The 21,559-nt window shown below is 45.3% G+C and overlaps 1 protein-coding gene across 4 annotated transcripts in view; it reads right to left on the bottom strand.

The window, feature by feature from the left end:
• Positions 1 to 21,559, bottom strand: part of eif2ak4 (eukaryotic translation initiation factor 2 alpha kinase 4) — a 187,398-nt gene that overhangs the window by 62,080 nt on the left and 103,759 nt on the right. For all 4 annotated transcript variants that reach the window (XM_059952972.1, XM_059952962.1, XM_059952957.1 and 1 more), the window contains 4 exons: positions 11,553 to 11,864; positions 8,568 to 8,643; positions 2,652 to 2,773; positions 730 to 779 (listed from right to left, as the gene is read on the bottom strand). In XM_059952972.1, the coding sequence (XP_059808955.1) occupies positions 730 to 779; positions 2,652 to 2,773; positions 8,568 to 8,643; positions 11,553 to 11,864 (560 nt within the window). The remainder of the gene's footprint in view (positions 1 to 729; positions 780 to 2,651; positions 2,774 to 8,567; positions 8,644 to 11,552; positions 11,865 to 21,559) is intronic.

The following is a 21,559-nucleotide window of genomic DNA, read 5'->3' as shown; positions in this document are numbered from 1 at the left end:
ACAGCCACTCGTGGCAACAAATTCCATGGATTCACCACCATCTGAGTAAAGAAATTTCACATCTCTATTCAGAATCAGATTTAATAACACTGGCATAAATTGTGAAATTTGTTAACTTTCTAACTGAATGACCCTCTGTTTTGAGGCTGTGCCCTCTGGTCCTAGACTACCCCACCATAAAAAACATTATCTTCACCTCCATTCTATCTAGACCTTCCAACATTCGATATGTTTCAATGAGATCCCCCCCCCCCCCAATTCTTCTAAATTCCAGCAAGTACAGGTCCACAGCCGTCCATTGCTGCTCATATGATAACCCTTTCATTCACAACATTATTCTCATGAATCACCTCTGAACCCTCTCCATCTTTCTTTAGACAAGGGGCCCAAAACTGCTGACAATACTCCAAGTGAGGCCTCACCAGTGCCTTAGAAATCCTTGCTTTTAGATTCTAGCCCTCTTGAAATTAATGCTAACATTGCATCTGCCTTCCTTGCCACGGATTCAACCTGAAAATTGTCCTTCAGGGAATTCTGCACAAGGAGTTGAAAATTGCTTTGCAGGTAACAGGAAGAGTAGTCAACTTTGCCTTTCTGCAACCCAACTGCTAAGAGGCTTGTCAGTCACCAAAGTCATCCAATTCTGCCCAAAAAACATGGTCCTCAAATTTCAGGCAAGCAAATGACTCCCAACACATTCCAGCAGCTGCAGTAACCTCTTCCACTCACCTTTTTAAACTGGTGATGTTGTTCCTTGCCACAAATCTCGCAAATGGCACCTAAACAAAAGAAAAAAAAACACACATGCACAAATAACCAATTCTTTGGGTAACTAGCTTTCGGTATAAATTAAACATTCTTAAACATTTATTATTAAAGTAACATTTTCAAAAGTTTCTTTATATAAACAAATCTGCTATTTCATGGCCAAAGTAATTGCCAGACTCTGGTAGAAGACATCTACTAATGCAAATCGATAGATTTGGCTCATTCATAAAATCATGGAAACTTGGCAGAGTTGGCTTGCCCACAGAATGAAAAGGGTGGTTGTAAATTTTTATAAATGACTTAGAAGAGGAAGTGGAAGGGTGGGTTATCAAATTTGTAGATGAGATGAACGCTGGTGGAATTAGAGAGAGTGTAAAACGCTGTCGTAGCTTGCAACAGGACACTGACCTGGCGTTCTACCCAAAAAAGTGTGAAGTGATTCACTTTGGAAGGTCGAATTTTAAGGCAGAATACAGGGTTAATGGTAGGATTCTTGACAATGTGGAAGAACAGAGAGATCTTGGGGTCTACGTCCATAGACTAGGGGTCGTTAAGAAGCTGTATGGTCGGTTGGCCTTCATTATATAGGGGACTGAGTTCAAGAACTAGGAATACTGTGTTCCATTCTGGTCACCATTTTAGGAAGAATGTGGAAGCTATAGAGAGGGTGCAGAGAAGATTTGCTATGATTCTGCCTGGATCGGAGAGCATGTCTTATGAGGATGGGTTGAGCAAGCTAGGGCTTTTCTCTCTGGAGCACAGGAGGATAAGAGGTGACTTGATGGAAGGTGTACAAGATGAAAAGAGGCATAGATTGAGCAGAGAGCCGGAGACTTTTTTCCAAGGCAGGAACAGCTATCATGAGGGGGCTTAATTTTAGGGTGATTGGAGGAAAGTACAGAGTAGGTGTCAGAAGGAACTTTTTTGACACAGAGTGGTGGGTGCATGGAACATCCTGCCAGGTGGGGTGACAGAGATAGATACTCATCAACAGAAACATGGAAGACAGAAAAGTAGAGGACTATGTAGGACCGAAAGGTTAGATTGATCTTACAGTAGGTCAAAAGGTCAGCACAAATAATGGGCCATACTGCACTGTAATTTTGTATGCTCTTAAAATTAAACTAAAGTTCCCTGGATTGGGGAGCATGCCTTATGAGAACAGGTAGAGTGAACTCGGCCTTTTCTCCTTGGAGCGACGGAGGATGAGAGGTGACCTGCTAGAGGTGTACAGGATGATGAGAGGCATTGATCGTGTGGATAGTCAGAGGCTTTTTCCCAGGGCTGAAATGGTTGCCACAAGAGGGCACAGGCTGGGGAGTAGGTACAGGATAAGTTTTTTACTCAGAGAGTGGTGAGTGTGTGGAATGGGCTGAGGGCAACAGTGGTGGAGGTGGATACGATAGGGTCTTTTAAGAGACTTTTGGATAGATACATGGAGCTTAGTAAAATAGAGGGTTATAGGTAAGCCTAGTAATTTCTAGGGTAGGGACATGTTCAGCATAACCTTGTGGGCCAAAGGGCCTGTATTGTGCTGTGGGGTTTCTATGTTTTCCATGAAATCTGAAATAATAAAGAAAGAAAATTCTGGGAACACTCAGCAGTCAGGCAGCATCTGTAGAAAGAGAAACCCTTCCTCTCGGAACTGATGAAAGGCCTCTGACCTGAATTTTGCTTCACCTTCTACAAATGCTGCCTGACCCGAGTCCTTTCAGCATTTTTGTTTTTAAAACGTCTTTTCAATTTTATTTCTCTAATTGAGAAGAGTTATAATTACCTCATGAACAGAATACGCAAGGGAATAAAGTGATCACAGCCAATAACCGCAGGAATTCCACATGGGACACACCACAACATGTGGACAATATTATCACATGACTTACCCTAAGGTCTTGGGGAAGCGTGACTAACATTCCAGAATGGTCTATGAAGAGAGCTCCTCCACTAGTCTCATACAATTTTTTGTTCTTTGGCATAAGTAGTGGCGTGTTCACACAAGTGGCACCTGTAAAACGAATTCAGACGTTCACACGAAGCTTAATACTTCCAGTCACTTGAGGATGTTGTCAGCCAGTGGTCTCAAAGTTTGGGTCATTCGTGGGTTGAGCTGAGTAACAGTACAGAGATTCAAAACAGCATAGAAAGAGGCCGTTCGTGCCATCATCCTTGTGATAGCACTTTAGTAGTGCTTTTAATCCTACTATCTCACCTTCCCACCGTCTTGTAAGTTTATTTTCTACAAGTATTTATGTAATGCTCTTCTTAACCATACAACCAAAGAAGCAATATTCACTGATTCTTCTCTACATAATTATCTTTATTCTCTGTGTTCTGATTACTGAATCAGAATGGTATTGGACCCCAAGAAGGGGAGTTTGTGGAGTGCCTCCGAGATGGATTCTTAGAACAGCTTGTACTGGAGCCTACCAGGGAGAAGGCAATTCTAGAGTTAGTGTTGTGCAATGAACCGGATTTGATCAGGGACTTCGAGGTAAAGGAACCATTAGGAGGTAGTGACCATAATATGATATGTTTTAACCTACAATTTGAGAAGAAGGGAAAATAGGATGTGTCAGTATTACAGTTGAACAAAGGGAACTATGGAGCTATGAGGGAGGAGATGGCCAAAGTTCAATGGAACAATACCCTAGCAGGGAAGACAGTGGAACAAAAATGGCAGGTATTTCTGGGAATAATGCAGAAGGTGCAGGATCGGTTCATCCCAAAGAGGAAGAAAGATCCTAAGGGGAGTAAGGGGCGGTCGTGGCTGACGAGGGAAGTAAAGGGCAGTATAAAAATAAAAGAGAAGTATAACATAGAAAAGATGAGTGGGAAACCGGAGGACTGGGAAGCTTTTAAAGAGCAACAGAAGATAACAAAAAAGGCAATACGCCAAGAAAAAATGAGGTACGAAGGTAAACTAGCCAAGAATATAAAGGAGGATAGTAAAAGCTTCTTCAGGGATGTGAATAGCAAAAAAATAGTTGAGACAAAAATTGGGCCATTGAAGACAGAAACCGGTGAATTTATTATGGGGAACAAGGAAATGGCAGATGAGATGAACAGGTACTTTGGATCTGTCTTCACTAGGGAAGACACAAACAATTTCCCAGATGTAATAGTGGCCAAAGGAACTAGGGTAAAGGATGAACTGAAGGAAATTTATATTAGGCAAGAAATGGTGTTGGATAGACATTGTTGAGTCTGAAAGGCTGATAAGTTCCCGGAACCTGATGGTCTGCATCCCAGGGTACTTAAAGAGGTGGCTCTAGAAATCGTGGACACATTGGTCATCATTTTCTAATGTTCCATAGATTCAGGAACAGTTCCTGCTGATTGGAGGGTGGCTAATGTTGTCCCACTTTTCAAGAAAGGAGGGAGAGAGGAAACAGGGAATTATAGACCGGCATCAGTGGTGGGAAAGATGCTGGAGTCAATTATAAAAGAGGAAATTACGACACATTTGGATAGCAGTAGAAGGATCAGTCCGAGTCAGCATGGATTTATGAAGGGAAAGTCATGCTTGACTAATCTTCTGGAGTTTTTTGAGGATGTAACTATGAAAATGGACAAGGGAGAGCCAGTGGATGTAGTGTACCTGGACTTCCAGAAAGCTTTTGATAAAGTCCCACATAGGAAATTAGTGGGCAAAATTAGGGCATATGGTATTGGGGGCAGAGTACTGACATGGATTGAAAATTGGCTGGCTGACAGGAAACAAAGAGTAGTGATTAACGAGTCCCTTTTGGAATGGCAGGCTGTGACCAGTGGGGTACCGCAAGGTTTGGTGCTAGGACCGCAGCTGTTTACAATATACATTAATGATTTAGATGAAGGGATTAAAAGTAACATTAGCAAATTTGCTGATGACACAAAGCTGGGTGGCAGTGTGAAATGTCAGGAGGATGTTATGAGAATGCAGGGTGACTTGGACAGGTTGGGTGAGTGGGCAAATGTATGGCAGATGCAGTTTAATGAGGATAAATGTGAGGTAACAGGAAGGCAGATTACTATCTAAATGGAGTCAAGTTAGGAAAAGGGGAAGTACAACAAGATCTAGGTGTTCTTGTACATCAGTCAATAAAAGCAAGCATGCAGGTACAGCAGGCAGTGAAGGAAGCTAATGGCATGCTGGCTTTTATAACAAGAGGAATTGAGTATAGGAGTAAAGAGGTCCTTCTGCAGCTGTACAGGGCCCTGGTGAGACCCCACCTGGAGTATAGTGTGCAGTTTTGGTCTCCAAATTTGAGGGACATTCTTGCTATTGAGGAAGTGCAGCGTAGGTTCACAAGGTTAATTCCCGGAATGACGGGACTGTCATATGTTGAAAGATTGGAGCGACTGGGCTTGTATACACTGGAATTTAGAAGGATGAAAGGGGATCTGATTGAAACATATAAGATTATTAAGGGATTGGACACACTGGAGGCAGGAAGCATGTTCCCGCTGATGGGTGAGTCCAGAACTAAAGGCCACAGTTTAAGAATAAGGGGTAGGCCATTTAGGACAGAGGTGTGGAAAAACTTTTTCACCCAGAGAGTGGTGGATATGTGGAATGCTCTGCCCCAGAAGGCAGTGGAGGCCGAATCTCTGGATGCATTCAAGAGAGAGTTAGATAGCAGGGTCAAGGGATATAGGGAGAGGGCAGGAACGGGGTACTGATTGTGTATGATCAGCCATGATCACAGTGAATGGCAGTGCTGGCTAGAAGGGCCGAATGGCCTACTCCTGCACCTACTGTCTATTGTCATTCCTGTAACTACACCAACTGTGGCACAACAGGTAGAGCTGCCGCATCAAAGCAGCCGAGTCCCAGGTTCAATCCTGTCCGTGTGGAGTGTGCACGCTATTTCCGTGGGTTCCCTCCAGGTGCTCCATTTTCCCCCCATATCCCAAATTCGTGCAGATTGGCTGCTATAAAATGCCCTTAGTGCAATTACAGACCCCTCAGTTAATGCAGGTATAGAAGAGGATGAAACCCCTGCACCAGTGTGTGGGTGAATGCCTGCTCGGAAAGGAGCTGAAGGGAATGTGGGGAGAATTGGCTTGTTGTAGGAGAGCAAAATGGGTGTTGATAACTCAATGGCTGAAGGCCCTGATTCTGTGCTGTATCTGAATACTCTGGCTTAGATCCAGCAAGTTTAATTAGTTTCAATTTTATCAGCACTTTGTCTACAGTGCTTCATTACTTACTAATTAATTTTGTTCATCTGCTTTCCAAATTCTTTTCCCTTTTTTCTCAAAATTACTTAGGTCTTTATCTTACTTGTGCCTTTCTCAATTATATTATCATCACTATGATGATGTGGGGTGTAAGGGGTGTCCAGGGAGGGGCGGCACCTCTGGTGAAGGGGCTTGTCGTGTCCATTCTGGTCCTCACCGGATACCCAGCTCTCACCCGTGGCTCCAAGTAGCTGCTGCAGACAGCAGCAGCCACGCCACGGTATACCACTTCGACAGGCGGGCAAAACTAGGGGAGGCCTCGTACCCCAGTGGAATAGGGACATGCAAAGTCAGCTCTGGTGGATCTACAGCGAGAGACAATGGCCAGGAAGGTGGTTCCACAATGCTCCATGGAGAACAAGGACCATGACAAGGCACTGAAGATGTCATGGTCATCCTCTGCAGCCAAGGAAGACCCCAGTTTGTGACGATTGTTTGTACCACTGGAGCCTGATCTCTCAGGTTGAGAGCATGGAGCTGCCCCAGGGTAACAGCTCTGTCACTCAGGTCTCGTGTTACCGTCAGACACGAAAGACAACACCATTAACATCACTACTGCATGGGAGTCCTCAAGTTATTTTCTTCATCTATTCTGATCCTTGTTCTGGCTTTTACCGGGCTGATTATGCATAACTATTACTGATACATTGTAGACCTTGCCCTTTTCTTTCCTCTTTTTGGCAAGTTATGTGGGAATAGTTGAATCAGTGAAATCAAAATATACAACACAAGCCCATTGTATCTGGCTGACCTATCCTAAACCCACCTTTGAGCAATACTCCAGCAGTCAGAGCATTTTGTAAATGTGGTGACAGATTCTATTTCCACCTCCTTTTCACACTTCTATCAAACACCTTAAATCTGCATCCCCTACTTTTTCAACCTCTGTTAGGAGCAACAAGGGCTTCCTGCTTTTTCTATCTAGGAAGCCTACACCTAGACATGCACTTCGTCTCCCCAAAGGCTCTGCTGTTTCAGAAGTAAAAGACTCTCTAGTTTATTCTATCTTTGTAAAACTGGCCATGTTCTCGGAAATCTCCTCTACAAAGACAGCGATGAGGCAGACACAAATCTGATTGAGTTTTTTGAAGAGCTGATGAAAATTGATGAAGGCAGGGCAGAATATGTGGCCCACATGAACTTCAGCAAGGCCTTTGACAAGGTCCACAAGATGGGATACTCCAGAACATGAGGTACAGAGTAATAACCAGTGGTGTAACTGCAGTGGTGTTCTGACTGATGAAAGGTCTCGACCCAAAATGTCAACTGTTTACTCTTTTCCACAGATGCTGTCTGGCCTGCTGAGTTCCTCCAGCAGTTTGTCTGTTGCACTTTGGATTTCCAGCATCTGCAGATTTTCTCGTTTGTGGCGTATTGGAGGGATCAGCACTGAGTCTACTGTTGCTTGTCATCTATATGATTAATGATCTGAATGACAATGGTTCGTAAGTCTGCAGATAACAGAACAGGTATGTGGACAGTCAAGGAGCTTGTCTAAGGATACAACAGAACTGGGGAAGTGGGCCAAGGAATGTCAGATGGAATTTAATTTGGACAAGTGTGAGGTATTGCATTTTGACAGTTAAATCAGAAAAGGACTTGTACTTGTACTTGACTCCTGATGAAGGGTTTCGGCCCGAAACGTCGTCGCTACCTCCTCCCATAGATGCTGTCTGGCCTGCTGAGTTCTGCCAGCATTTTGTGTTTTTATTTGTACAGTAAATGTTAGGGTCCTAGCAAGAGCTATGAAACAGAATGAGGCCAGAGATAGTTAGCTCCCTGAAAGTGGCAATACAGACAGGGCAGTGAAGAATGCTTCTGATACACTTGCCCTACCAGTCAGGGCAAAGAGTACAGTCACTGGAACACCATGTTGCAATCACACAACACATTGGTGAGAACACTCAAGGAGCACTGTGTGTAACTCTAGTTCCCAGCTATAAGAAGGATGCTATTAAGCTGGAAAAGATGTAAAAAATATTTACAAGATGTTACCGGAGCTGAAGGGCTAGAGTTATAAGGAGAGGCTGGATAGGCTAGAACTTTTCCCCCTGGAGAACAAAAGGCTGGCGGATGACCTTATAAAAGGTGGGTGATCAGTCTTTTTCCCAGGGTAAGTGCCTCTAAAACAAGACGACAGAGAATTAAGGTGGAGGGGGAAGATTTAAAAGGGTGTGGAACAATGCCAGAGCAGGTTACCATTACAGTATTTAAGCAACACACAGAAATGCTGGAGGATCTACAGATTTTCTCGTCTTTGTGCCATTACAATATTTAAAAACATTTGGACAGGCAGGAGATGGAAATGGGCTGTAAGACTCTACGATTTTGTAACTGAAGCAAGATTGGGTGCAGGGAAGAGAAGGATCCACATCATCTGAAGTTTTACCTTGTATTCTGTTCAGGGCCAAGGACTGTCTGCAAACAGAACACCCAAGTGTCTCATGGAGCCCTGAGCTTCATGCACTTTGAAGTAAAACAAGCAGGCTAACGTGACGGAGGGTCACCGGGGCAAGTGACACGTGGTGCGGTTTGAACAGTCGATACGGACAAGGCCGTCACCACGCATTACTCACCATGTCTTTTGAATATTCGGCATACTGTCTCCTGCACAAACTCCTGCACCATGTTATAATGAACTGAGAAACCACTCTGAAAACAGAAAATAATTTACATTTTTGAACAAAACAGACTAAATTACAGTCTGAACTACATTCATTACAGGCTCTTCAGAACAAAGAGATTAAAGCACTAAAAGTTTTCCAAGATTTGTTTAGCTTTGCCACCACAAGATACACAAATAGGGGCCCATCATCATTTCAGAACTGACCCTACTATGTGAAATTGGTTTTGAAGTGCAATGCAGAGGCAGGAATGAGGCTGCAGGCTGGTTTTAAAGGAAGGACTAAGATGAGGAAAATTATTCATTGAATTAAGGAGGCCACATTCAATCAGAGAGAGGGATCAGGGAGTGCAGTGACTGTACTGGGTGAGGAGAACCCAGGAGCCAGGCTATCTTCCCCTCATCCTCACCCACCAATTTTCATCAACTCCAGTGATGAGAAATCATCACAACAGATCATGCCATCTTTGTGTTCTCCATTTAGCAAGTAACGTCACTGCACTGTTGGTCATACAGGATTTTATGTATCATTGGTTGGATTCAGGCAGAATTCTAACGCTCAACAATCAACTAGACTGTGGCAATAGTAAAATATAAATGATATTGCATTCCAGCAGTGACCACACTGACTTGTATTCAGCACTGGATGCCGAGCACTACGCACACCTCATCAATTACAAGCCAACAGATTTTACAGTGTTACAACCATATCAACATACAAATTATAACAAAGAATGTAAATGGATCACTGAAGTTAGAAGCCTGTCATGTTTCAAATATTCACCAGTGTGTTGTTCCACTTTGTATTTTCTGCAAAAGAAAGCCATTAAACTCTTGGTGCATTCGTAACACCAAAAGAATAAGGAGCAGGATGAGGCCATTCTGCCATGGCTGATTTACCTTTCTCAACTCCATTCTCCTGCCTCATCGCCACAATCTTTAACATCCTTACCAATCAAGAACCCATCAGTCACTGGTTTAATACACCCAATGACTTGGGACTCCACAGTCCTGTGTGGCATGAATTCCACAGGCTCACCACCCTCTGGAAGGATAAATAACTCCCTAAAGGAATGTCCCTTTATCCTGAGGTTGTACCCTTGGATCCTGTCTGCATCCACTCTATCCAACCCTTTCACTGTCTGGTAAATTTCAGTGAGATTGCCCCTAATCTTTGTTACCTCCATCAAGTGCAGGGCTACAGCCAACATACATTAAGCTTTTCATTTTGGGGATCATTTATACTTCATTGTTAATACTACATTGCTACAAGATAACCTTGACCTTATTTCTACTGTCTCGGGTATTTTTCTCCTCCTCTTCATTTCCATGACACTGCAAATACTGAATCGCCCTTAAGAACTCTGCCTGAAGATTTCCAAAATCTCTGTAAAGATGTGGGAATTTGAACAAAAATCCTCAGCACCCCATTCCCCCAGGCAATCCGCAGCATCCCATTCCCCCAGGCAATCCTCAGCACCCCATTCCCCCAGAGAATCCTCAGTACCCCATTCCCTCAGACAATCCCCAGCATCCCATTCCCCCAGAGAATCCTCAGTACCCCATTTCCCCAGGCAATCCACAGTACCCCATTCCCCCAGGCAATCCCCAGCATCCCATTCCCCCAGTCAATCCCCAGTACCCCATTCCCCCAGACAATCCCCAGTACCCCATTTCCCCAGGCAATCCCCAGTACCCCATTCCCCCAGGCAATCCCCAGCATCCCATTCCCCCAGTCAATCCCCAGTACCCCATTCCCCCAGACAATCCCCAGTACCCCATTCCCCCAGACAATCCCCAGTACCCCATTCCCCCAGGCAATCCCCAGCACCCCATTCCCCCAGACAATCCTCAGTACCCCATTCCCCCAGGCAATCCCCAGCACCCCATTCCCCCAGGCAATCCCCAGCATCCCATTCCCCCAGACAATCCTCAGCACCCCATTCCCCCAGGCAATCCCCAGCACCCCATTTCCCCAGACAATCCTCAGTACCCCATTCCCCCAGGCAATCCCCAGCACCCCATTTCCCCAGACAATCCCCAGTACCCCATTCCCCCAGGCAATCCCCAGCACCCCATTCCCCCAGACAATCCTCAGTACCCCATTCCCCCAGGCAATCCCCAGCACCCCATTCCCCCAGGCAATCCCCAGCATCCCATTCCCCCAGACAATCCTCAGCACCCCATTCCCCCAGGCAATCCCCAGCACCCCATTTCCCCAGACAATCCTCAGTACCCCATTCCCCCAGGCAATCCCCAGCACCCCATTTCCCCAGACAATCCTCAGTACCCCATTCCCCCAGGCAATCCCCAGCACCCCATTCCCCCAGGCAATCCCCAGCACCCCATTCCCCCAGGCAATCCCCAGCACCCCATTCCCCCAGGCAATCCCCAGCATCCCATTCCCCCAGGCAATCCTCAGCACCCCATTCCCCCAGGCAATCCCCAGCATCCCATTCCCCCAGGCAATCCCTAGCATCCCATTCCCCCAGGCAATCCCCAGCATCCCATTCCCCCAGAGAATCCTCAGTACCCCATTCCCCCAGACAATCCTCAGTACCCCATTCCCCCAGACAATCCTCAGTACCCCATTCCCCCAGACAATCCCCAGCGTCCCATTCCCCCAGGCAATCCCCAGCATCCCATTCCCCCAGAGAATCCTCAGTACCCCATTCCCCCAGGCAATCCCCAGCATCCCATTCCCCTAGACAATCCTCAGCACCCCATTCCCCCAGGCAATCCTCAGCATCCCATTCCCAAAGAGAATCCTCAACATCCCATTCCCCCAGACAATCCTCAGTACCCCATTCCCCCAGACAATCCTCAGTACCCCATTCCCCCAGGCAATCCTCAGTACCCCATTCCCCCAGGCAATCCCCAGCATCCCATTCCCCTAGACAATCCTCAGTACCCCATTCCCCCAGACAATCCTCAGTACCCCATTCGCCGAGGCAATGTCGAGTACATTGAAGTCGTCCTGTGAAGGATGTTCTTGACAGTATCTGTTCCTCCCCTTACGAAGATCAGAATCATAGGTGAAATCCATGGCAGGAGTAACACTTTGGGAGAAGAGTTGAGTGACCATGGTTCGGTAAGCCTTGCTGCTGGTGTTTGCCAGGGTGTGGTGCAGGATTTCATAAAGCTCTGACTCTTCCATCTGGGGGGGCGGGAGGTACTCGCTCTTCAGCAGCTCAACTGCAGAGGGGCGTCTGGATGGGTCGTGATCCAACAGCCAGCCAATGATCAATTTCTTTAAAGAAAACAAACAACAATGAGATGTGAAGTTTATGCACAACTTCTATGAGAATAGAGAGCTTGTACTGAGGCATCTCAGAGGCAGCCTATTTAATTTGATCAAGCCTAATCAACAACCAAGCCTCCACAAGCATCTTGGGAAGAGAATTCCAAAGGGTTGCTGCTCATTGCTCCTGATCAGCACTTTGTTTACAGGCCCACTGATAACTCCTAGGATACTGATAGTTAACTACTTCATAATGGTCATCAAGACTGCAAGCACTGGAATCAGAAGCAACACAAAACACACTGAAGGAACTCAGGTCAGGCAACATCAGTGGAGAGAAAAGGATAGTTGGCGCTTCCAATGAAGAACCTTTATCTTGATCCTTTGACCAGATGAAACCTGAGACGTGGACCCATTGACGCTGCCTGACCCTAGGGAGACTGCAGACGCTGGAAATTTGAATCCTGTCTCCCTTTCACTTCACCATCTACACCTCGGACTTCAGCTACAACAGAGTCTTGCCATCTTCAGAAGCTTTCTGATGGCTCTGCTGTAGTTGGATGCATCAGCAAGGGAGATGAGGCTGAGTACAGGGTTACGGTGGGAAACTTTGTCACATTGTGTGAACAGAATCATCTGCAGCTTAATGTGAAAAAGACTAAAGAGCTGGTGGTGGACCTGAGGAGGGCTAAGGCACCGGTGACCCCTGTTTCCATCCAAGGGGTCAGTGTGGACATGGTGGCGGATTACAAATACCTGGAGATACTACATGACAATAAATTGGACTAGTCAAAGAACACTGAGGCTGTCTACATGAAGGGTCAGAGCCATCTCTATTTCCTGAGGAGACTGAGGTCCTTTAACATCTGCCGGACGATGCTGAGGATGTTCTACAAGTCTGTGGTGGCCAGTGCTATCATGTTTGCTGTTGTGTGCTGGGGCAGCAGGCTGAGGGTAGTCTAAACCAACAGAATCAACAAACTCATTCGTAAGGCCAGTGATGTTGTGGGGGTGGAACTGGACACTCTGATGGTGGTGTCTGAAAAGAGGATGCTGTCCAAGTTCCACTCCATAATGTACTGGTTAGGCACAGGAGTACATTCAGCCAGAGACTCATTCCACCGAGATGCAACACTGAGCATCATAGGAAGTCATTCCTGCCTGTGGCCATCAAACTTTACAACTCCTCCCTCGGAGTGTCAGACACCCTGAGCCAATAGGCTGGTCCTGGACTTATTTCCACTTGGTACGATTAACTTATTATTTATTTATTTATGGTTTTATATTGCTATATTGCTTCACTATTCTTGGTTGGTGCGGCTGTAACAAAACCCAGTTTCCCTCGGGATCAATAAAGTATGTCCATCTGTCTGTCTGTCTGTCAAAACACAGAAAATGCTGGAGGAACTCAGCAGGTCTGGCAGCATCTATAGAAATGAATAAATAGCTGATGTTTTGGACTGGATAGAAAGAGAGCAGAAACCTGAATGGAAGGGTAGAAGGGAGGGGAAAAGTATGGCTTGCAGGTCATAGGTGAATCCAGGTGAGGGGGTGGGGGGGACAGAAGGCAAGAGGTGGGGGGCCTAGAAGAAAGAGGAATCCGATAGAGGAGGACAGTAGACCATGGAATAACAAGAAGGGAATGGGGAACCAGAGGGAGGAAGGTGAAAACGAAGAGCAAATCATGAGGGAAGAGGAGGGAAAGAGCAGGTAATACAGCCACAGGGACAAGGGAAAAAGGCAGTGGTGAGAAGGGAGTGATTACTGAAAGATAGTGAAAGCAAAGCCATCAGGTTGGAGACTACCAAGACAAAATGTGAGGCATTATTCCCCCAAACTGCATCTGGATTCAACAAGGCAGTGGAGAAGCTGTGGGCAGATATATCAGTGGGAATGGGAAGTGGAACTGAAAGGGTTTGCCCCTGGGAGATCCTGGCTCTGGGCAGACATGCCAGTGTGGGAATGGGAAGTGAAACATATTTTGGATGAAAATCTCTTTCTGACCACAGGTGACCGTGGAGTTCCACACAGGCTCTTTAAAACCAATGCACAACTGTTTCTCCTTTGTATTGTAGAAGCAGGTCAATCAATCATCTATCATGCTACAACATAACCACTCAAGGTGTCCCAAAGAACTTCACAGCCAGTGAGGTACTTTTAAAACTCAGTCAGCGCTGACTGGATTTTATAAGTAAATTATTCCAAATAAATTAATTGCACAAGTAAACGTGCTTTTTTTTCAGACCGTTGGTTAACTGGTAACAGAAATATCCAATGATACTTTGCATCAATCTCACAGAATCTTTGCTTCTACCCAACAATGCAGCAATCTGTTACATTTAAGCTCTGCTGATACCATAGCTCTCTCTCAGTAATATCCTGGGTACATCAGATTAGATCATTCAGTTCATTTCCCGGAGTACCATTAGAACATGGCTGAAAATCACAAACAAGAGAATACTGGCACAATTCCATGGGGTACAAGATCCTTCTGGAGAATGTAGTAGTGTGCTCACTCGATGACCACGTCATCCACAGCTGATCCGAGACCCACACATTCTGCTGCAGTGCAGACACAAGTAAGTGGTGCCTGTAGTTAGTGGTTGAGTGTTGAGTGTTCCTTCTCTCCTTTCGCAGCCGACACGTGTTCTCTCAGCACAGCAGAGGTCACTCTCACGTAGCACAGCTCTCTCGTGAACACATTTCCCTCAGGTGCATCTACTGAGTGCTATTCCATGTAATGGTGAATTTCTTTAGGGTGATTTTGATGTTACCTTTGAAGCGATTTCTTTGCCTACCGGGGGCACACTGGGAGTAAAGGATCTGTTTGGAGAAACTAGAGTTACACATCAGAATCTATTGGAGTTGGTGCTGCTTTAGTGTGAAAACATTGCTCATGTCGACCTCCCAGTACGCTGGTGTTAGAGCGTTAGCCCTTCCAGCTGATCCTCAAAAAATCTTCCAAAAGGATCTTTGGTGGTTTTTCCAGGTGTCTACTGTACATGGTCAACCCCATGTAGTACTGTAGGAAAGACAGCTGCTCTATGGACCAAAAGTTTTGTTTGGACCTGTAGTCTGCAGTCTTCCAAGACTCTTTCCTTGACCTTGTGTAGAGTCCACTAACACTAACTACTCAGGTGGTGGTTGCCAATATCTGATTCTGCGGAGAGAATGCTGCCAAGGGCAATACTGCCAGCTTTTATGGAGAGCTGAATAAATGGCTGGTTGGGTGGTGGTTGATACAGGATCTATGTATTTTTTACATTCAAAACAAGATTCAGGGCCCTATATGCCCTGAGAAAGGTATTCAGGATACAACAGAGCTTTAGTTCAGAGCGTGATACATTGCCTTTGTTACGCGCATACCGACACTACCCGATGCAGACTGGGAAACCGTTTCACAGAACACCTACGCTCTGTCCGCCACAGAAAGCAGGATCTCCCGGTGGCCACACATTTTAATTCCACGTTCCATTCCCATCCATGCTCATCTGCTGTCAAGGTGAAGCCACACTCAGGAACAACACCTCATATTCCATCTGGGTAGCCTCCAACCTGATGGCATGGACATTGATTTCTCTAACTTCCGTTAATGCCCCTCCTCCCCTTCTTAACCCATCCCTGATTTATTTATTTTTCCCTCTTTCTCTGCCCATCACTCTTTGCCTGTTCTCCATCTCCCTCTGGTACTCCCCTCCCCCCCTTTCTTTCTCCCTAGGCCTCCCAGCCCATGATCCTTTCCAGCTCTGCATCCCTTTAGCCAATCACCTTTCCAGCTCTCAGCTTCACCCCACCCCCTCCGGTCTTCTCCTATCATTTTGCATTTCCCCCTCCCCCTCCTACTTTCAAATCTCTTACTATTTTTTCTTTCAGTTAGTCCTGACGAAGGCTCTCGGCCCAAAACGTCGACTGTACTTCTTCCTATAGATGCTGCCTGGCCTGCTGCGTTCCACCAGCATTTTGTCTGTGTTGCTCCAGGGTGGTAGTGGTCCTGACCTTGTTCTTGGCTTTGAACCAACCAGCTGAGAATAAAAAACCAGTTGTCCATTCTATTTCAGATTCAGATTCCCTGTGGCAGATCTCAACCACTGAGGTGAGGATGTAGCAGCAAAAAAGATGACAAATATGATGGCACAGGGTACTTGAACATTCAGAGATGTCTCCCATCGTAGGTATGCAATACAAAGAAAGCACATCAACAAATGTGACTGTGAATGAAGGACACTGAAGCTGGTGATATAGAAGTCTTTATTCAACACATCAAGCAGGTATCATTCTGGAGACACTCTACACCGGATAAATCCATAACCAAAGCTTTTTCTCTTCGTTTTTACCCTCCGTCCACACTGAAGTGGCATTTTCATCCCCCGAAACCGGAGCTTTTCAGAAACACTTTCCAGGGTGGGTATTTTTGAAAACACTGCTCGGGCATATCAGTATGGATGGGGTAACCAGAGAAATCTGAAAACGCTATTGGATGGCAGCATGTTATTTCATTGTTTTCTTGAATGCAATCTAACAATTTCAGAACAGACGGCAACGAGACTGAAGCCAGAAGAGTTAGAAATGTACTCACCAAATACTTTGACCCATAACTTACTGAATAAATAAGTATACTCACTTTGCCCTGTTTACTGTCCTTGCTCGTATGAAGGTGGTTTACCTATTTATGCAAGTACTTCTCTGACAATAGATGTGTAACAGCCTAAAGTAACATTGTACGGAAATACAAGATAACACTGATGCAGACATGTTTTATACATTTAACAAGGTGCTTTATTAATGCAACAGAGTTAGTCAGTTTTTCAATGTACGTTGTCAGCCAGGTCGATCTGTCCCTGAACTCCCTATCGGTTGCCTCCATAAGCTCCAGTATGTTTTTTTTTACTTTTAAGTTCTCCTGTGTGAGAGCCAACAGCTGTCCGTCATTTTAAGTTTTTCTAGTCTGTAACTACACAAACGCGCACTTTCACGGCGAGATTCGACACCAAACGTGTCACTTGCTTTCGGTAGATGTGGCCTGCACATGCGCAGTAGGAGGAGATTCACCAAAATCTCTGTTTCAAAGTGGATAGAGATATTTTTTTAAAACGCATAGTGTGGACACCTATCATTTTTACGCGAAACCGGTGTTTTCAAAATTATCCGGTCTAGTGTGGATGTAGCCTCAGTAGAGGCTCACAAACTCAAAACTGTATCACATTTCTTATACCCTCAAGATCAATGGTAAGATCTTAATGGTGATTCAATGCAGTTTCAATAGATACAATTACATCGTTCACTTCAATACTTTGGGTTGACAATGCTTCCTTTGAATTGCATATCTGCAGTGGGAGACATCTCTGAATGTTCAAATACCTTGGCTGGATCACCTCCCTGAACTTAAACAATCGTACAAATGCCTTAAACTCACAGATGATGCAGGGCAATTAACACCTTATTGTATGGCTGGTGCATATGCAATTTCTTAATCTGTGCATCAGCCTGTGCTTACAACTTCAAATTTACAAAAACTTAAAGACTAAATGCAAGCTTCCTGAATTTGTAAGAACTGGATTGTTTCACATGTGAATTAATTCTGTTGTAATCACGTAACTCCAGAATACTCCTGACACACCACCATGCAGAAGCCTCTATTCGTAAGTACTTGTCAGGGTAGCCAAGAGAGCTTGGCAGTCCTTTATCAAAAATCTTTGAAGACCAAGTACAAGAGTTGTCTTTGTTCACAGCATTTTTCCTGCAGTTGGTGTGCTGTGAAGTAGCTCCAGATGGATGGAAACCACACTGTGACTCAGGGAGGACTGCAGACAGCGGATGGAGTCAGCGGACAGCAACCCACACAAAGTGCTGGAGGAACGCAGACCAGGCAGCATCTCTGGAAAAAAGCACTTTGATGCCTACTGTTCACAGGAGGGAGATGCCTCTGTAATTGCCACAATCTGCCTTGTCTCCTTTCTTCGATACAACATCAACTTAAATGGAACACTACTTCTCACTATATGTGCTGAGCACAATCACAAACACTTCCCTCCACCAGAAAAAACAAATTCAAGGCATTCTGGGAGCACTCCCGATCCAAACACTGGCACCTCACTGACTGTCACTGCCTGATCAAGGGACCACTGTGATATGACTATCACAAGGGCCATGATTGGCACAGATGACAAACCTGTGAAACAGGTCAGACCAGTTCCAAAGGTGGCAAAAACCTGGCCAGAGGGTGCAATCTCTGCACTCTACTTCAATAACTGGATAATAATAACAACTTCAATAATTCTCCAGAACTGGAGAATGTTCTGGAAGGCTGCTACCTATGGCAACCAGGATTCTGTGACCAGCAACATAGGGAAATGTATTGAGGATGTTACCATTGCAAAACACATCGAGGTGAGGGTAACTCAGAAGCCACGTCCATGCATGGCTGAGGGATTGTGATGCCACCTTTAGATTGGGGGATGTAACAACTCGCAGGGAAGCAAGAACTATACTTTCCCACTCCATCAGGAAGACAGAACAGGAGCATTCTCAGAGAATTTACAGACACTTTTATCATACCAGGGACATGAGACTCATATGGCAGGGAATTCAAAGGATTATAGACAACTAGTCTACCCTGCACATCAGTGACCAGGATGCTTCACTCCCCTACAGGCTGAATGTCTTCTACGCCTGGTTTGACACACAGAACAAAGTGCTGGCGAGGAAGGTGCCCCTTCCACCTCCCACACAGGGGAGCAGACATTCCGTCTGGTCGATGCTGAGGTGAGGAAGACCCTGGCCAGAATAAACTCACACAAAGCTGCAGGGGCCAATAACATACCAGGTCAGGGTCTGAAAGACCCAGCTGATAGAAGTGCTAATGGATATATTCAACATTTCTCTGGAACAGTCCTCTGTGTCCTTGGTTTTCAAAGCGGCAACCATCATTCCAGTGCCAAAGAAGGTGAGAGTAACCTACCTAAATGACCATCAACATCAACCATTCTGAAATGCTTTGAGCAGCTGGTCATGGAGCAGAGTAAAGCCTTTCTTCCAGCTCCATTGGACCCATTCCAGTTTGCTTATCGTTCAAATCGACCCACTGACAATGCAATAGTCTCTGCTCTTAACTCCATCCTGTCCCACCCGGAAAATACAGTCTCATATGCCAGACTGCTGTTTACAGACTTCAGTTTGGCGTTTACCACCATCATACCCCAGAAACTGGTGGAAAACTGTCCTCACTGGGTCTCAACACCTTCCTCTGCAACTGACCACTGGATTTCTGAACAGTAAGGGCAGAGACAGTCTGTGTAGGCAGCAACATCTCTCGTTCTATAATGCTCAGCAATGGTGCTCCCCAAGGCTGTGTGCTCAGCCCTCTACCATTCACACTGCTGACACAAGACCGTACCGCAGGATCCAGCTCAAACTGTGCTATCAAGTTTGCAGATGACACAACAGTGGTCAGCCTCATTAAAAATGATGACAAGACGGAATACAGAGAGGAAATCATTGTGGACTTCAGGAAGGTGCAGACGAGCCATCCCCCTCTGTGAATACATGGCTCCACAGAGAGAGTTAAGTTCCTGGGAGTTCACTTCATGGATGACCTCACCTGGTCCCTTCATGTCACCTCCCTGAACAAGAAGGTACAGCAACACCTCCACTTCCTGAGAAGACTGAGGCAAGCAAGACTCCCACCCTCTCATCTTAACTGCGTTTTACAGGAGCACCATCAACGCATCCTAACAAATTCCATCTCCATCTGAGCATCAGACCTGAAGTTCCTACAAAGGACTATGAGAACAGCTGAGAGGATCATAGGAGTCTCCCTGACACCCATCAGGGACATTTATCAGCAGCAATATGTACACAGGCCCTTTAGTACTATTAAGGATCCCACTCATCCGTCCAGCATTCTCTTTGACCCTCTACCATCAGGCAGGAGACTCCAATGTATAAAAACAAGAACGGTCAGGATGGGAAACCATTTCTTCCCTCAGGCCATTGGTCTTCTGGAACTCCCAGCTGCATCATACTCGAAGTGTCATCTGTTCTGCACCTTACAATATTTAATTTATGCACTTTATTATTTATGTGTGATTCATCTGTAGATTTTATCCTTACCATCCTAAGTTATTGTGTGTTATGCGTACTACTGTGCTTTACACTCTGGTTCGGAGAAACATCTCATTTCTACATACATACATTGTATGGTTATATACATTGTATGCATGTATAGATTTAAATGAGAATTAGCTTGACTTGACTTGCTGGACAGATTATCAACTGATCCACCATGTCCATCACACCCATGAAAAAGAGGAAGGTTCAAAAGAAGCAGACCAGGCCAAGACTAAACCTTGCTTGACACTGCATCGCCACCCGATGGCACGATCAGGTCTCGTTTGGGTTTTCATGAACTTCTTAACCGCAACAGTACTGCTGAACCAGAGATTACTACCCAAATCCTCCAGAGACCTGTGAGAGAAGACACGTGGGATCCTCCCAGTAGGAGCGAGGTCCCTGATGCCATCAGGAGTGGAATTAGCAACAAAACCACTGGTCCTGATGGGATCCCTATAGAGATCCTCAAAGAAATTAAACCAGCACTCCTACACCAAATTCTGCTCCTGAAGGCCTGGGAAAAGGCACGACCGTCCTCAGAGCTCAGAGATGCTCTAATAGTGGAGAATACAAGTGAGCCTATGAACACAATTCCATAAACTTATAATTCGTATTTTTGAATTCTGTGGACCCTTGTAATAATCTCAATGCTACTTCCCATTTTTGTATTTATTCTGCTGACCTGACATACTGTATTTTATGAACCTATCACTAGATCCCTTTGCCTTTATCCCCTATACAGTTCATTTTTATTTCCACTGGTTTGATAAAATTTGTAGTTTTTCCTACCAAAATGTACAATCTCATATTTATCCAAACTGAAATCATTTGTGGTTTATAATATTTTTATAACGTTGCAGTTGTCCCCAGTCTTCCTGTAGCCCCAGCATTGGATCATCACCGCAATCTGATTTGATATTACTTACTCTGCTCCAATCACTGAATATTAATGGTCCCAATAATTACTATTGTGGAACACCACCCTTTTCTTCCGAATTGAAGGCAAGTCATCCCAAGGTTATGGCAGGATTCTGTTCCCATGAACTGCTCATAACTCAAACAGCTCACAGATTGGAAATGTGGCCATAAGTTGAGTTCCCACCTGACAGAAGGTGCCTACACTCTCACATCAGTCAACAAGTCCATCCCATCACTCTCCCAAACACTCAACTGGGCATACAGGCCACACACACATCAGGCACTCGTAAGCTGGGGAGGATCTGTGACTACTTTGTACCACCGCCCCCGACTGCTATTTTCTGCCCATACAGCTTTTAACCCAATTCCATGTGCCCTATCCAGTTGTGATCTGTCACTGTGCCCAGTTAACACAGCCAGCTCCAAAGAACCTACGACTACTACAAGTTAGAACTCCCTGCAAATAAACGGTTCATAGCTGCTTCAGGACCACTTGCTGAAAGATACAAAACCTGCCCGCATTACAGTTCAAGAGCTGAAGTCCATCTCCAGGACACAGATAAAGCTGAAGAATGTCCAAACAAGCTGGATGAACTCAGCAGGTCAGGCAGCATCCGTTGAAATGAGATGGTGCCCGACCTGCTGAGTTCATCCAGCTTGTTTGTACGTGTTTATAT

Source organism: Hypanus sabinus, chromosome 2, assembly GCF_030144855.1.
Source record: "Hypanus sabinus isolate sHypSab1 chromosome 2, sHypSab1.hap1, whole genome shotgun sequence".
Taxonomy (NCBI): Eukaryota; Metazoa; Chordata; class Chondrichthyes; order Myliobatiformes; family Dasyatidae; genus Hypanus; species Hypanus sabinus.
This window is presented reverse-complemented; position numbering and strand designations above follow the sequence as displayed.